General features: G+C 38.9%; 1 protein-coding gene across 5 annotated transcripts in view; it reads left to right on the top strand.

Moving 5' to 3' along the window:
* The first annotated feature begins 525 nt into the window (after positions 1 to 525).
* The window catches only part of CLNS1A (chloride nucleotide-sensitive channel 1A), a 31,136-nt gene continuing 14,041 nt past the window's right edge, over positions 526 to 17,620 (top strand). The window contains exons 1-6 of one of the 5 annotated variants that reach the window (XR_002647429.2): positions 526 to 734; positions 6,087 to 6,223; positions 10,482 to 10,583; positions 11,239 to 11,346; positions 13,109 to 13,282; positions 16,907 to 16,996. Coding sequence is in view for 3 of the 5 variants with exons in the window: in XM_022593900.2 (XP_022449608.1) it covers positions 610 to 734; positions 6,087 to 6,223; positions 10,482 to 10,583; positions 11,239 to 11,346; positions 13,109 to 13,282; positions 16,907 to 16,974 (714 nt within the window). In the remaining 2 variants the exon portion in view is untranslated. The remainder of the gene's footprint in view (positions 735 to 6,086; positions 6,224 to 10,481; positions 10,584 to 11,238; positions 11,347 to 13,108; positions 13,283 to 16,906; positions 16,997 to 17,620) is intronic. The other 4 variants (XM_022593901.2, XM_022593900.2, XR_002647430.2 and 1 more) reach the window with 4 other exon arrangements.

Genomic DNA, 17,620 nt, shown 5'->3' with positions numbered 1-17,620 from the left:
TCACCTAGAATTAATTACCTCTTTGCGCTCGTTTGCCCGTCTGAGACCAGGGGATATGTGGCTCGTGCACTAGGCCGGCCTTAGGACCTAGACTGATGTCTGGGGCGTGGCTGTTGAGACGTGAACAGGCCTAGATGAGGCGGGCGCAGGTGAGAAGGGTAGAACCCAGTTAGGAGACCTCCGACCTGTAAATCAGTGTGGTCTCTCTACTTCCTAGGCAACCTCAGGCAAGGACTCCCTGTCTCACGGTTCCGTTTCCCCTTCTGCAGAAAAAGTAATTTATTATTTGTGGTGCTTCCTCTCTCACAGGGTTGCTGTGAAGACCCTGAGGTAGGAGGTCGGAGAGAGAACAGTCCGTTATTACAAGCCTGAAGCCTCAGAACTGGGAGGGAGAGAGGAAAAGGAGTCACGTGACAAACTCGATCCTCTCAGGCCTCCGAGAGTTTGTCCTAGAACGTCTCATTTCTATGGTAGATGGCGCTGGAATTTCCGGGGCAAAGACTTTGCTCTTCCTGAGTAATTGCTACCGCTTCCGGGGCGGGACGCGGCGAGGCTAGAGTGGTGTTCTTTAGTTCGCTGCTGACTCGTTTCTCTGCGCTCCTTGTTGCAATGAGCTTTCTCAAAAGTTTCCCGCCGCCTGGGTCGGCTGAGGGGCTCCGGCAGCAGCAGCCAGATACTGAAGCCGTGCTAAACGGGAAAAGCTTCGGCACCGGCACCCTTTATATCGCTGAGAGGTAGGGTCTCTGGTCCCGAGTGCTGGCTTCCTGCGCACCTCCTTCCCCCAGGGCGCGGGCGGTGCGGAGGAGCGGGGCGACACCAAGACCTCTGGGGCTGCGGGGCGGGGGAGCGCGTGCTCCGCGTTCCCTTCGGGGTACCTCTGCTGGGGGTAAGATTTGACTGTTCCAGTGTCGTTTGTTCGGAGCCTTTTTTTCTCCTCATTCATTATGCTTTTTACCCGCCTGTTTATCGGAGGTCTGGTGGGGTGTTGCTCTTTATTCAAGGTCTCATTTTAAGATTTTGAGTTTCCAGGCCCTGAGTTAGAGTCATCAGTGTGCCTGCCTTCTCGATGAACAGGAGCGGGAGGTGTTACCCTGAGCAGGATATGTAGGTTTAGAGCAGATTGTGCAGTATTTTTAAATTTTGGTTAAGGCTTGTAGGTTTTCTTCTGTAGGTATGGGTGGGGAGAGGAACACCTTAAACGCCACGCAGGTTGGGGTTATATCCAGAGGGACCTGACTCTCATTTTCATTCCTAGAAGGAATTGCTCTTTTATTTGGGTACCTGGGGCACTTTGTACTTTCACAGTTAGATAGACTTGTCTTAAATGTTGAGATTGTAGAATAGAGGTTCCCATTTCCATGATACACGGTTCCATTCATCTTTAGGCCAACAGTGACACATTGAATCCTTCTGTCCTTCACATCTCTCTGACTTCTGCATCAGTTTTGTCTACATCCAGAGAAAATTCTCTGCTTCTAAGAGGTCACATGATTATATTGGACCCACACAGATAATCCAGGATAATCTCTCTATTTTATTGTCAACTGATTAGTAACCTGAATTACATACACAAAGTCCCTTTTGCCTTGTAACATAACACATTCACAGGTTTGACACCAGGGGAAGTTGGAGTCATGGGGCCCAAAATTCTGACTACCACAGAGGGCACAAAAAGATGTAAAGAACCCTTGGTTTGGAAGGAAATCTAGTCACTGAGCAAAGCTTACGCTTTTGGCCAGTCACTGAGATAGGAAATATGGATGGGAGGAAAAGCAAGTTTGGGGAATGAGTTTGGTCTGTATATGTGTGGATTAGTTGCACATATGAGCATGTTTCTTGGGAGAGTGGTGTTAAAGATGGATAGATTAGATACCCAAGAAGAGAAGAGGACCAAGGGTAGAACCCTGGGGACACATCTACACTAAGAGGTAGGTTATAGAAGAATAGACTTGAGAAAAGTGAGAGGAGCAGTCAAATAAAATCATATCTGAAAAGCACCTATTGGGTATTGACAAGGAGACTTTCAGTGATCTTGGAAGAGCGATTTCTTTTAAGGGGTGGAAAGTGGAACACAGATATGTTCCTAGCCCCTACTCAATCCCCTTTTTCTCCATGGCTTCTCTGTGTATTCGCTCTTCTATAGTATAAATCCTGTTTTGGGAAGGTCCTATACTTGTCTTTCCATTTGGAAAATTTTCAAACGTAAAGAAAAGTTGCAAGCGTTGTTAATTAATACCCATGGCTCCTTTGCAAAGATCCATCAGTTGTTAACATTTTGCCACATTTACCTCTTTCTCTTTTTTTTCTGAGCTTTTTGAGAGTTGCACACACGTCATCACTTCACATGTAAATACTTGAGCAAAAATCTAAGTATAAGGACATTCTCTTGTATAACCACAATACAGTTATCACACTGAGGAAGTACAAACTCCTTTTTAGCTCTTATCTGTTTAAAAAATTTACTTATTTCAACCTTTCACTAACAAATCTTTTTCTTTAAGAAACTATTTTTATAAAATATACATACAAAAAGAATATAAATTATAAATATATGGTTTAAGGAATTATAATTAAACTAACACCTGCATAACACCTCCAGGTTAAGAATAGAATATTACCAGTACCTTGGACACTGTTGTTCATCCCTCTACTGATTGTTAGCGTTACCTCCTTGGCCTCTTTCCCTTTTTGTTCTTTCCCACCTAGCATTTCCAATTCTTGATAGACTCAAGATCTCAGCAAACTGGGAAGGCTTCCTAGAGGATGTGACAAATGAGGATTAACAGTCAGGGGAATGAGGTGGGGCTAAGAGGAAACATTCTAATTAGAAGAAACAGGATGTTCAGAGGCAATGGTGAGAAACAGTGTTGTGTGTGCCAGGGTATATATCTGTGTGCACACATGCACACACACAGTTCAGCAGTTCTTCATCTGATGGACCGAGGGAGAAAGAGTGGAAACATAATAAAGCTGGAGAAGGAGGGAGTCACGTTTATGAGCTTAGCTTATAGCCCAAAGGTTTTGGGGAAACTATTTTAGGATTTTAGGCAAAGAGGAACAGGGTCTGATTTGGTTTTAGGTAGTTTTTCAGATGTGTATTGAGAGATTTAGAACTCTTGGGCTTATTTTCAAAGCTTAGTTTTCATAGAAAGTTGACTTTTTTCCAAATAAGGGAACAGAGGCATGAATCATTCAAAATAGATCATTTGAAACAAGTGAAATAAAATATTTAAATTAAAAATAGGTATCTTAAACTTATAAATTATGCTCTTTTTATATCTTATTCCAAAATTAATTTAAAACCAAATAATTAAGCCAGCCCAAATTCAAGACCTCTCTTACCTTTCTGTCCTGTTTTTCTCCCCATGCCAGGAATAAAGTACAGTGATATTCTTCTGCAAAAGCATTGGAGGTTAGCAAAACATTCCTCTGCACCTTTACTGGCTTCCTAATTCTTTTTTTTTGGCGGTACGCAGGCCTCTCACTGTTGTGGCCTCTCCCGTTGCTCCCGTTGCAGAGCACAGGCTCCGGACGCGCAGGCTCAGCGGCCATGGCTCACGGGCCCAGCCGCTCCGCGGCATGTGGGATCTTCCCGGACCGGGGCACGAACCTGTGTCCCCTGTATCGGCAGGCGGACTCTCAACCACTGCGCCACCAGTACTGGCTTCCTAATTCTTGATTTTCCCTTATGTGACTCATGGTTTCTTTGGGACTGGGTATAGTTAGATATTTTGGTTTTGAGGGATTTTCTTCTAGAATATATGAAAAGAGAATAAATAAAAATGAAAACTTAGTAATCAGAGTGAGTGTTGCTTTTAACTGAAACTTTCTTCTGTAGAGTACATAATCCATGTTCCTGTATAAGATTATGAGAGCTCCATAGGAAATGCTGTGGTGAGGTAGCATTTGTGTTCTGCCAGCAGTAAGGAACTACAGAGTAATTATTATGTGCTTTTTAAAGTGAAAGCCATAATTTATAGGCACTGAATCTATGCTTATATTTCAGTTTTTCCATCTCCTAATTGAGTCACTAAAGAAAGTTTTGTGGCTTTGGTATTTCAAATCATTTTGGACACCGAAATTTGGAATACTCCTTTCTGACTTGTGCTAATGCCAGGGGGTTATTGAGCTGAGAAAAAGGAGTTTATTTGCTTAAAGTAATACAGTTTTAGTAAGGGACTGGCAATATTTCTGTGATACATGAGCACTATTTCTTCTCCACATTAAGAGGAAAGCAGTGGAGGAAAGGCCCGTAGAACACACACAATCCAATTACAATAATAAAATCTATTTCTTTGGACCCAATAGGATGAGTCATTCTGGAAAATCATTTGTAGAGCTTTTACCACTTTAAGCATGTTAAGATTTATCACTTTAAGCTTCCCAGGTTTTCTTTTTCTCTTTTTTTAATAAGCATGTTGAATGGAAATCTTTCTAAATGACAGTGCATATTTTTTCGCTTTTCCTTTTTTTAGTGTACAGTTCCTTATGTTTTAGTGTATTTACAGAGTTGTACAATTTTACCACAATCTAATTCTGCCTTTGCTTTTGATAAGTGAGGGTCAAGTGTTACACACTTGTGCTATTAGACGTTGATTTCCTTTAGGGACTAAGGTATAAAGTTCAACCTTGCCTTACATCGGATGTGAATGCTCTCAAACTGCTGTACTGTCATTGTTCCTGCACAAGGGAGTCCTAGGTTCTACTATTGTATTTGTTTTTGCTTCATTAGAAATAAGACCACCAGGCTTGTTAGAGTTGTATAGAAAATAGAAAGATATGGGGGTTTTATTGCATTAACCTCTTTTTAAAAGAAAAGCTTCATTGAGATAATTTACATAGCATGCAATCCATGTATTTGAAGTATACAATTAAATGTTTTTTAATCTATTTACAGAGTTGTGCAGCCATCAACACAATTTTATTTATTTTTAATTTTTAATTAATTAATTTTTTTTGGCAACGCCACGCAGCCTGTGGGATCTTAGTTCCCCAGCCAGGGGTTGAACCGGGCCCTGGCAGTGAAAGTGACGAGTCCTAACCACTGGACCACCAGGGAATTTCCAACACAATCAATTTTAGAATATTTTCATTCCCCCTGCAAAAACTGACACCCATTAGCAGTCACTTTGTATTTTCCTCCAGCCCTGTGCAACCACTATGTTGCATTAACATTTTTTTTGTGGTTTCTTAAGCATCTTTTTCCTACTTTTTTTCCTGCTAAGTGGTGAAGTATTACCAAAAAATTAGCCAGTCCTTGCTCAAAACTCAACGTACAGATTTTCTTGATATATTTCCTTTGTTATACCAATAAAATATTTGCATTAGACCACTTTTGAGGGAAAACTAGATGTTGCTTATTTGTGGCTTTCTGTTAAAGCTGCAGAATAAATGAAAGGCTTCATAAAGTCTGCCTTTCAATGTGATGATTATTTTCCAGCTTGTGGTATGATTACAGCCATTTCATGTGTATATCATTTAATGTAGGATTAGTGAAGAAATTAGTGATTCCTAGGTATTTATTGCATACTTACATGCTAAGCACTATGGTAGTGGTTTTGAAGAATGTTAAATAAAGGAATATGACAAGTTTTGTCGAGTAGCTCCCGTTCTGTCAGGGTACATATAAGATTCTTTACCACAGAGTTAGGTGCTCAATAGTATATTACTGAGCATAAGTACAGTTTAGAAAAAGAAGAGATCATTATGGACTGGAATAATTGTAGGGAGGGCTCTTGGAGAGGCTGACACTTACTCAGATGAAGAGGATTTGCAAAAGCAAAAAAGGTGCCTGAAGACATTCCAAATACGAACAAGCATAAAAAGGCATAGAAACACACAGTCACTTTTCTGTGACTTAAGAAAAACTGCATTTCAAATCTGTTTGAATAGAGGAAAATAACAGAATTGGTCTTAAAGAAATTCAGTTCCTGCTGTTGAATTTTCTTATTTTAGGAATATTTCTAAACAGTATGCTTGAATTTATTCACATGTATAAAAGTGTCCAAGCTGAACTTTTATAAACGTTAGGACATTAAATTAGGATTTAAGTTCTGAAAATAATCTACTTAAAACATGTTTTTCAGCCGCCTGTCTTGGTTAGATGGCTCTGGATTAGGATTCTCACTGGAATACCCCACCATTAGTTTGCATGCGGTGTCCAGGGACCTAAATGCCTATCCACGAGAGCATTTGTATGTTATGGTGAATGCCAAATTTGGAGGTATGTATGGTATTATTTAACCTTGAGCTTCCTTTGGTAGTATATTATATTTCAAAAAGCAGTCTCTGGTCATAATCAATGTAATAATCAATTGACTTATTTTGGATAATACTTTCTTAAGCAAAATTTCGGCACAGTAAAATAGTTTGGCCTTTTTTAAAAAATATTTATTTATTTTTGACTGTGTTGGGCCTTTGTTGCTGCACATGGGCTTCCTCTAGTTGCGGCTAGCGGGGCCTACTCTTTGCTGTGGTGCGTGGGCTTCTCATTGCAGTGGCTTCTCTTGTTGCGGAGCACGGGCTCTAGGTGCGCAGGCCCAGTATTTGTGGCACACGGGCTTAGTTGTTCCGCGGCATGTGGATCTTCCCGGACCAGGGATCGTACCCATGTCCCCTGCGTTGGCAGGCAGATTCTTATCCACTGTGCCACCAGGGAAGCCCATGGGCACTGCCTTGTATTTTCCATATACTTGCACTTAGAATTATTTAGCTATTGTGCGTTTGTATTTCTAGTTTTTCCTCTTGAGTTTAACTGTTTATTCTTTCTCTTTGTAAAGACATTTATATTTGGCACCCTTAGAGGCTTGGATCAGTGTACTTTGCTTCTAAGAGTTTAGGATAGAACATGTTTTGTTTTGTTACAGAAATGGTTCTCAGTGGTGGACATGTTGCCCTCCCCCCAAATTTGGCAATGACATTTTGATTGTCATGACTAGAGGTGGAGAGGAGTGCTACTGGCATCTAGTTAGAGGCCAGGAATGGTACTAAGCATCCTACAGTGCATAGGACAGGCTCCCACAACAAAGAATTAACCAGTCCTAATGTCAGTAGTGCCAAGGTTGAGAAACCCTAGGGTACAGGATTCCCAAGTCTTGGATAAAATACAAAGATTCATAAAAATCTAGTGTAGTTGATGAAAGAAGAAGCAAGAAAGATTTTAAAAATCCATTTTTTTAGGCTGTCCACAATAAGTTGTAAGAATTCTGAATGAGAAACAGGTTAGGCACGAAATAGAATCTTGTGCTTGACTTTTGTAAGTATAACTAAATAAGAAGTTTATATAGTATATTGTGTTAGTTTAATATGTTCATCTTTTGTAGAAATGAACTTAGGGGTTGAAAAGACAATTGTCACATCTTTAGTAAACTTTTTCTTTTAAAATAGTGGGTTGCTTTTCTTGGAAATAGCACGTAAGAGACAATCCCATGAATTTGCCTATTGAGCTATTGCTCCTTCAGTTTGAGATTTTAATAGGGTTTCAGATATAAGATGAACATTTATATTGTTATACAGGTGTGGATCCTATTTTCCCAGCCTTTGTTCCTCTGGTCCTGATTCAGACTTTTTTTTTCTCTTTGGCTTACCTCCATTAACCTCTAAAGTGGACCATCAGCTTATTGTTGAGAACATTAGATTATTTTTAAAATGACTAAAAATACACTCCCATTTTTGAAAATTTAGAAAGTTTTAAGGAGACAGAGTATGGCACACACTACTATGATCTAGCACGAGATGATGAGTGTTTGTCATGGTAGTATTTTCTTTTCCTAATTGTAAAAATGCTATATTACATTTCTGTTTACTGCCTTAAGATAGATTCCTGCAGATATAAAAGAAGGTGTTAATTAATAGTAGTTATTTCTAGGGAGAGGACTAGAGGGTAGGGACTTTTTCCTTTGAATCCGTCTTGACTCTTTTACTTATATTTATACCAGCATGAATTACTTTTTTTTTTAAATTTTTATTGGAGTATAGTTGCTTTAAAATGTTGTGTTAGTTTCTGCTGTAACAGCAAAGTGAATCAGTTATATGTATACATAATATCCCTTCTTTTTTAGATTTCCTTCCCATTTAGGTCACCACAAAGCACTGGGTACAGTTCCCTGTGCTATACAGTAGGTTCTCATTAGTTATCTATTTTATATATAGTAGTGTATATATGTCAATCCCAATCTCCCAGTTCATCCTACTCCCCCTCCGCCCTTGGTATCTGTAAGTTTGTTCTTTACATCTGTCTCTATTTCTGCTTTGCAAATAAGTTCATCTGTACCATTTTTCTAGATTCCACATACAAGTGATATTATACGATATTTGTTTTTCTCTTTCTGACTTATTTCACTCTGTATGACAGTCTCTAAGTCTATCCATGTCTCTGCAAATGGCACTATTTTGTTCCTTTTTATGGCTGAGTAATATTCCATTGTATATATGTACCACATCTTCTTTATCCATTCCTCTGTCGATGGACATTTAGGTTGCTTCTGTGTCCTGGCTATTGTAAATAGTGCTGCAGTGAACATCGGGGTGCATGTATCTCTTTGTGTTATGGCTTTCTCTGGGTATATGCCCAGGAGTGGGATTGCTGGGTCTGAGTTACTTTTATAATTTGAAAAGTGATATCCATTCAGTTATAGAATAATAATTACAGTATGATACTATTCTGTTTTTTTAAATGCATTGAAAAAGTTTGGTAGTACCATAATGTATTCAACTACTTAGAATTGTTTGGAACTCTCCAATATTTTTGTATTTTACTTTTTACAGAAGACACCTCTATTATATTTGACAATTTAATAACATTAGAAACAGGACAGAAAACGTCCTATTAAATCTGCTATTTAAAACTGCTAACAGTGGCCACTGAAATTTTTTTCCTTTTTTGCTTATCTGTATTTTTTCATTATTCTGCAGTGAACTTGTATGACTTATAAAAGGTAAAAAAAATTTAGTGGATACCCCCTTATTATTGATTCCTATGAGTAGAATTGCTGCATTAAAGGTAAATATTTTTAAAGCTCTTAACATATATTGTCAAGTTGCTTTCCAGAAAGTTTATACTTTCAATACCTCTCTACCTTATCTTCATCTATATGGAGAATTAACATTTTTTCAAAATGGTAACTGTAATATGCTACACAAAAGTTTTATATATATATATATGTGTGTGTATATATATATATATGTGTGTGTGTGTGTGTGTGTGTGTATATGTATATGTGTGGGATCTTCCTGGACCGGGGCACGAACCCGTGTCCCCTGCATCGTTAGGCGGACTCCTAACCACTGCGCCACCAGGGAAGCCCCAAAAGTTACATTTTTAAGATGATTGGTTGAACATGTTTTGGTGGTTTTGGGGTCTTTTTAAGTGTTTTATTGACCATTAAAAAAAATTATTATTATGAAGTAATTCAAACATTGAAAAGTACAGAATAATAAAAAATTTCCATTATTTAATGTCCAGTGTAAATTCTAACATTTTTCATAATTACTCTAGTCTAAAAGAAATAAAACTATATTAATACTACGGAAATCTTTTTTGTATCCCTCCCCATTTCGTTCCTAACTCTGTCTCCAGAGTTCACCTTAAAGATGGTGTGTGTCCTTCTTGTCTATGCTTTTAGATTTTTACTGAATATGTATATACCCATAAGCACTATAATGGTTCTCTTTTGTGTTTAAAATTTTAATGTAAGTGGTATTATATATATTCTGCAACGAGCTCTTTCACTCACTTATATTTGAAAATCTCTTCATTTTGGTACATATAAATCACATTTATTCATTTTCAGCTGCTATCTCTCAAACATAGTATGACCAGGTTACAATACATCTATTTCCTTTTTTTAATTAACATTTTTTATGTTTTCTATAGTACATATAGTAGTTCAGTAAACATTCACATACAAACTCCTTGTGTACATAATATGTACTTAAATGAGGAATTTCTGGGTAGTAGGATAAACACATGTCCGGAATGGTTTTAGCAATTTCTACTTCCACCAGCAGCATGTGCTAGTTCTCTTTATTGAACATTTGTATTTTTTTCTTGCCAACAGACTTTGTTAATTTATCTTTTGGGTCAGCTAACTTTCATGGGCCTTAGTTTTCTCATCTGTAAATTGTTGGTGATGAATCACATCAGTGGTTTACAAACTGCTGCTGAACCCCTTGTTTCAAGGTGAAAGAAACAGACATGACAATGGAACTCTACTTGATAGAGGCCTGACTGTACAGGTTTCCTCACCCCCACCATGACGTTGGGGCTTGGAATCCCTAGGACTCAGAGTACAGTGTGACTAGACCAGAGAGACTATCCAGTCTTTTTTAGCTCTAAAGTAACAATGTTCTTATAATTTGAAGTAAAAAATTGCAGGATTTAGATATATCAGTAAGCATCCTTTAAGAAATTCTTTTAGGCTTCTATTTTTGCAAACAAATAAACAACATCATTAAAAAGCTATTTTTTATTCCCTTTCCAGAAGAATCAAAAGAATCTGTTGCTGATGAAGAAGAGGAAGACAGTGATGATGATATTGAACCTATTGCTGAATTTAGGTTTGTGCCTAGTGACAGATCAGCCTGTGAGTATTCTGTGGAGTTCTTTTCCCTTTAAGTACGAAGCATTCCCTCATCCCTCCCCCCACACACTTACCTTCACCCTCATTACCTCTGTTCTGTTGCTTTTTCTTCATTTTAGCATCTGTAATATCATTGAGGACCAGATAACTATTAATATAAAGATTGTGAATGAAGTGATAGTACAGTAGATGCCGTGTTGCCTGGTATGTTTTGTGAGTGGAGGAATATGTTATTTTTATGGACTCGATGCTGTTGACTGTGAATCTCACTGGATAGAGGACAGAGGACTCATGGCATTTCCAGAGTGGAAGATGCCAGGATAGCTGGAAAGAGCCCTGCCAGCTGAGGGGCTTCACCCTGAGGCCAGTGGTCTGACCAGGACACTGACACTTTCTTTTAGAAAAATCCAGCCAGGCATGAAGGGATGTCAATAATGTTTCGAAATGAACTCTTATTATTTTGTGGCATGTCCATTGCTATCAAGCACTTTTCAAGATTGATTCTCCTTGGAATTTGGTAGGTTTTGTAAATGTTGTGACCCTAGTATACCTCTTGTCTACTCATTAAATTTATTTGCCCTGATGGTTATTTTATTAAATTTTTATTGTACATCGGTCAGAAAAAAATTAATTAGGAATTTTTAATTTACTCGTTCAGTGGAGGCCATGTTCACTGCAATGTGTGAGTGCCAGGCTTTGCATCCAGATCCTGAGGATGAAGATTCAGATGATTACGATGGAGAAGAATATGATGTGGAAGCTCATGGTTAGTGAAGTGGATTTTTTAAAGTGTTTGTGTATGTGTTTCATTTTAAGCATCTATTTGTATAGGATATGGGATTATAGTTCTTTATACCTCAAGTATCCATATAGCTTGGTTTTTAATAAAAGCGAATGGCACAATTCATGTCTCAGCCAAATTAGAAAATTTCGTGGGCTTCCGAGGCTTGAGAGCAAAAAATAGAGATTACTCAGGAGAAAGTGGATAGAGATAAATGGAAGGAAGGAAAATGATAGGATAGTGGGTAGTCAGGAGAGTCTTTTAAGTTGATGAAGTTGCTCTCAGAAAACAAACCTTCTCTCTCCATTGCTTGGAACCTGTATCATCTACATCTTTAACATATTCCATCTAACACCTCATTGCCAAAGTAATTTCTTTTTCCCACAACCATACTTGATTGATCTAAGAATATCTCCCTTTACCTCCCCAGAGCATAGTGCAGTCACTAGCTTGGTGTAGAGTCTTGTTACTTGAAGTGCCTGCTGTTCTCTTTTCTTTTTCCCACTGGTCTCATGTATACAAGTTTGGCTCTCTAAAGCCTTTTCCTTCATATGTACCACTTCCTGGCCTGAGAACACTCATTTCTGGGATTTCCCTTTATATATCTAAATACATTCTCATCTTTGCTGAGATTTGGGGGTAATTAAAATTTTTTTTTAAATAAATTTATTTATTTTGGCTGCATCGGGTCTTCGTTGCTGCACGTGGGCTTTCTCTAGTTGCGGCGAGTGGGGGCTACTCTTCATTGGGGTGCGCGGGCTTCTCATTGCAGTGGCTTCTCCTGTTGCGGAGCACCGGCTCTAGGCATGCGGGCTCGGTAGTTGTGGCTCGTGGGCTCTAGAGCACAGGCTCAGTAGTTGTGGCACACAGGCTTAGTTGCTCTGCGGCATGTGGGATCTTCCCGGACCAGGGCTCAAACCCGTGTCCCCTGCATTAGCAGGCGGATTCTTAACCACTGCGCCACCAGGGAAGTCCCAGTTTAATTTTTTTAATCCTGTACTTTCCAGAATTTCTGATTATTTTAAAATTAATTAATTAATAAATTTTTGGCTGCGTTGGGTCTTAGTTGTGGTGTGCAGGCTCTTCGTTGTGGTGTGTGGGCTTTTCTCTAGTTGTGGCGCATGGGCTTCTCTCTTGTTGTGGCACACGGGCTCCAGAGTGCACTGGCTCATTAGTTGCAGTGCACGAGCTCTCTGGTTGAGGCATGCGGGCTCTCTAGTTGTGGGGTGCAGGCTCAGTAGTTGCAGTGCATGGACTTAGTTACCCCGCGGTATATGGGATCTTAGTTCCCCGACCAGGGATCGAACCAGCGTCCTCTGCATTGCAAGATGGATTCTTAACCACTGGACCACCAGGGAAGTCCTCAGAATTTCTGATTTTTTAAAAGGAGCATGTATTTTAATCAGTAAAAAACACTTACGTGTAAAATTCCCACCTTGGGATAACACAAGACTCCCTAACTTTAAGAACACCCTCTTTTCCTTCTAGTCTCTGGACATTTGATTCTTTGGGAATTGCTGTTTACTGGCTTGTTGTGTCTTGGAATCCCTTCTCATCCTAGAGAGTAGAGACATTTTCTTTGTATCTCTGTCTTCAAAAGATGGCTGATATATGTATGTTAAATGAATGTTGAGTGTTTTCCTGGAAGCCTTTTATCATTTTAGCTTACCTTCAGTAAGTGCATTATTGATTATCTTTTTTTTTTCTAATTGTTTTTTAGTAGCTTAAAAGCTTTTTATTTATTTAGAACAAGGGCAGGGGGACATCCCTACATTTTATACCTATGAAGAAGGATTATCCCATTTAACAGCAGAAGGCCAAGCCACACTGGAGAGATTAGAAGGAATGCTTTCTCAGTCTGTGAGCAGCCAGTATAACATGGCTGGAGTCCGGACAGAAGATTCAGTAAGAGATTATGAAGGTGAGTACACAGAATTAACTCTTTATAGCATAGGAAACAAACGTAGAATTACATAGAATGGGAATTCTATGTAAAAAATTTTTTTAACTTTTTTCCCTAACTACAAAGACAGTCTATGTTCATAGTCAAAAAATTTTTAATGGGCACAGGCAAAGAAGAAATGAAAAATCAAGTAGAATTCTAATTGAGAGATATCTGTTACTTTTGTGCTGCATATCTTTCCAGTCTTTTTGTTTGCTTGCTATGTAAGTGTATGTGCAGGCACACATTGATGCTGCCATTTTAATTTTTTAAATGAATCCCTGCATGATTATGGGCAAAACTAGTCAGTTGGTTAAGAGGGCTAGACAGCATTCAAGAAACTTGGGATTTCTTTTAGTGACAGACATTTGAACCTTACACAAGTGGCTTTAACTGTTTCATTTGTCTCATATTTGTAAGCCGCTTTGTAAATATTTTACCTATTAGACTGGTTCCCTTTTCTAAGTGTCCTATTTCAGTTAGAATCTTTACGTATTTCTTTTGACTCAGCCTTTACCATTTTTTCCCTTATCCAGTCCAATACTGAATTCTATGGATTTTTCCTTTAAATGACTTTTCAGATCTCTTTGCTATAATTACTGCTATCCTTCAAACCTAGCCCCTTTTCTTCTCACACTGGATTTACAATAGTAAATTTTTTGCCTCAGTCATTCCTTCCTCCAGCTCACTGTGCCATATTAATCTTCTGAGAACACTCTGTGTCCTCCCTGTATAAGGATGTCCCCTCAGTGATTGTCTGATACTCACCATATGAAGTTCAAACTCTTCTCTCTGACTCTGAAGAGACAGCTGTGTCTCCGCCCCACTTGTCTCCAGTCTTGTTCCTACTACCCTCAATAAAACGTTTAGATAGTGCTCTTATTTGCCAGGTCCTGATTTAAGCACATTATATGTATTTGCTCATTGAATCCTTCCAAGAACCCTCTGGTAGATGCTGTTATGATCCCCATTTTACAGATGAAGAAACTGAGGCACAGAAAGGTCACATAACTTGATTGAGGGCAAATAGCTAGTAAGTGGTAAGAGGATTAAATGCACTAATATGCAAAAACAATATGCCAGGCACTGTTGTGAGCATTTCTTACATCTTATATGTATTCATTTCAGTATTTTATGTTGCTGCAGAATCTTAATACTTCTAATTTTAGTGATGGAGAATGTTCTTAAAGAGGGTTACCATAGTTTTTCTTTTATTGGTACATTTAAGTTTCTCTCATAATGTTGTGATCAGTATCTCCATGCACATAGCATTCTGACCTGGGGGTCCTGAAGTTCTGGGATATTTAATTTGGAAAAACTTAGGCTTTGGGTCACACTGTTTTTCCTTATGTCTCCTCTCCATTTTAAGCCCTAGGTGGTGAGCCTCTAACACAGGCTTTAGGGTGAGATGGCTCAGGTGATTTCTAGTGCTCTGCCAAACTCTTAGCTGAAAGAATTCAAGATATTTTTTTATTATAATGATTAACTGAAGAGTACCCTTGGACATTGAAAAATCTTTCATCACTGAAGATTCTTTGTTGTTTTTAATTGTAAAATTCCTTATTTGATGCTTTGTAGTAAGTGATTTTAAGGTCACAAACACTTGTTGCTAAAGGGAGATTTTTGGACTTGTATTCCTAAGCCTCATTAGCGTATGGAGACTTGCCTATATATAAAACTTCTTCAGCCTGTACCATTCTCTATCTTCTAAAGTCCTGGGTACCCATATCACTCTTTTGCCATTTATTTGTTTATTTGACCTGTGCATTTTCTTTTTTTACATTTATTTTTAAAATAAAAATTGTATATATTCAAGGTATACAACGTGATGTTTAGATATATACATGGTGAGATTTCTACTGCTGGCATTTCAGTGCTTTGTGTGTTTATTTATGTAAGAGGTGTTTGTTGAGCTACAGTGCCAGGTACAGAGAATACAGGAGTGCTCAAGAGAGATGCGGTTATATCTGTCAATGACAATCTAGTGGAGAGAAAAATAAATTAACTAATTAGGTAGTTATAGTACATTGTGATACAGCATTGAGATATAGGCGAGACTTGAGGAAGTGTGGAATCAGAGACTGGGCCTGTCACTCAGCTTGGATAGTCAGGGAGAGAGTCAAACTTCATGGAGTAAGTGACATTTAAGCCAGAATCTAAAGATGAATAAAAATGAACCAAGTGAAGAGGGATTGCATACAGTTTGGGGAGAGAGGCAGGTAAAAGGATCAGTCATGTGCAAAGGTCCAAGAGACCATTTAGCTTTGGGGAACTGAAAGTTCATATGTCTGGAACTCTGAGTGTGAAGGGTAGTTATTATAGCAACAGATAAAGGTGGAGTAGTGAACTGGGCTGTATATTAAAGGAACTTGAAAGCTGTGTTAACGAATTTCAACTTACGCGTAGGTCATTGGGAAACCATTGAAGAATTTTAGTTTGATTAATATTTCAGAAGATGACTCTGGCTATGATAACAAAAAATTAATTGCAGAGGGAAATACTAGAGGAAAGAAGAGAAACCCTGTTAAGTACTTTATGATTTAAATTAGATAAGAGATAGTGACCTAAATTACGGAGTGGCAGTGCGTGTCAAAAGACAACAGATTCGAGAGATACTTAAGAGAGAGAAGCAACAGAAGTTAGAGACATGGTAGGGGTTTCTGGGTTAGGCAGGTAAAAGGTATCCTTTTGCAAAACTCTTTGGAGAGAGAAGCATTTTCTACGTGGAAAGATGATGCGTTAATTTTTTTTTCTTTGTTTTGCGTTACGCGGACCTCTCACTGTTGTGGCCTCTCCCGTTGCGGAGCACAGGCTCCAGACGCGCAGGCTCAGCGGCCATGGCTCACGGGCCCAGCCGCTCCGCGGCATGTGGGATCTTCCCAGACCGGGGCACGAACCCGTGTCCCCTGTATCGGCAGGCGGACTCTCAACCACTGCGCCACCAGGGAAGCCCATGAGTTAATTTTAGATAAGTGTTGTTTTTGCATGCCCTGCTGGATATCAAGGTGGTGGTGTGCCAGTGGGCTGCAGGCAGAAGCCAGTTTGTGGTGGGCTAAAGAGTTGAGGGGTGAGTGGGAAGTGAAGAAGTGGAGAAAGCAGCGTTAGGCAACTCTTTCCAGAGGGCCTTTTTTTTTCTTGTCCTCCCCCCTCCTTTTTTTTCAATGAGGTAAGAAAAAGAGATAAGTAAGAACCTCGCTCTACTTATTTAGTCTTCTCTCCTGAATTATGTTGTAAGCTTATGAAGATAGGACTTCATATCATAAAAAAAAGTCACACAGTAAACACCTAGCACTGTTCTGTGAAGAGAGAACAGTGGATGCTTACTGCATTTGAAAGTCCCTACCTAGTGTTCTTTCAGTGTTCAGGTTGAGAATTGCGAAGTAAATGTTAAATATATCGACTAATTTTAACTTGGCCTAAATCCACAGGTGGCATTTTTCTTTCTCAGTTTGTTCCTTGGTACTTTTAATTTTCAAAAGAGAAAGAAACTGCAACTCCTACAAGCAGGGGGCACTAGCTTCCTTCTGGTCTAACTATGAGCTGAATCTTTACCTATCTGAAGTGCTTAGTAGACTGTTGCTCAGTGGTTAATTTTTTCTTCAGATGGGATGGAGGTAGATGCTACACCAACAGTTGCTGGACAGTTTGAGGATGCAGATGTTGATCACTGAAAATGATTGATGCTGCTTTAGGGTGAGTAGTTTATTTTCTCCCTTGTCACTGAACATGAAAATCATGTGAAATAATTGATTTTTATTTTCATAATTGAGGAGAACTCCATAAAATTAGCAGTTGTGGAAAAATGTTAGTTATTCATTTATGAAATTATTTAAAATCGTGTAGGTTTTTTCCCTAAGAAATCAAGATCTGCCAACATGGTGATGTTCAGGTTAACATTTATTGAGCACTTATTACGTGCTAAGCACTATGCTAGGCATTGAGAGTACATGGAAGAATAAGACATACCCATCTTCAGTGAATCAGGAGAAGGACATTACCCTTTGTTCAGAAACAGAGATCTCCCTGGTTGGCTCAGGTGGGAACAGCAGAGCCTGAGGTCATGTCCTGCTCTGCTCAGTCACCTTTTCCCACTTGTGATGTTTGAAACCTTAACATACTCATCAAAAAACACAAAGCAGAGATTTGCTGCAACTCACTACTTTTCATTTGAGGGAGGAAGTAGAAGTCATTCCAATCTGAGTTTAAGCCTTGAATCATAATCTTGTATCAGTTTCCCTCGTTTTGAATATAATGGAGGACCAAGGTCCTGGGCACTTCAGTGTTAAAGGCTGATTTGCCAAACCATATCAAGTCCAC

Source organism: Delphinapterus leucas, chromosome 7 (assembly GCF_059928025.1).
Source record: "Delphinapterus leucas isolate spDelLeu-1000000601 "Yukka" chromosome 7, BTC_Dleu_Yukka2, whole genome shotgun sequence".
NCBI lineage: Eukaryota > Metazoa > Chordata > Mammalia > Artiodactyla > Monodontidae > Delphinapterus > Delphinapterus leucas.
This window is presented reverse-complemented; position numbering and strand designations above follow the sequence as displayed.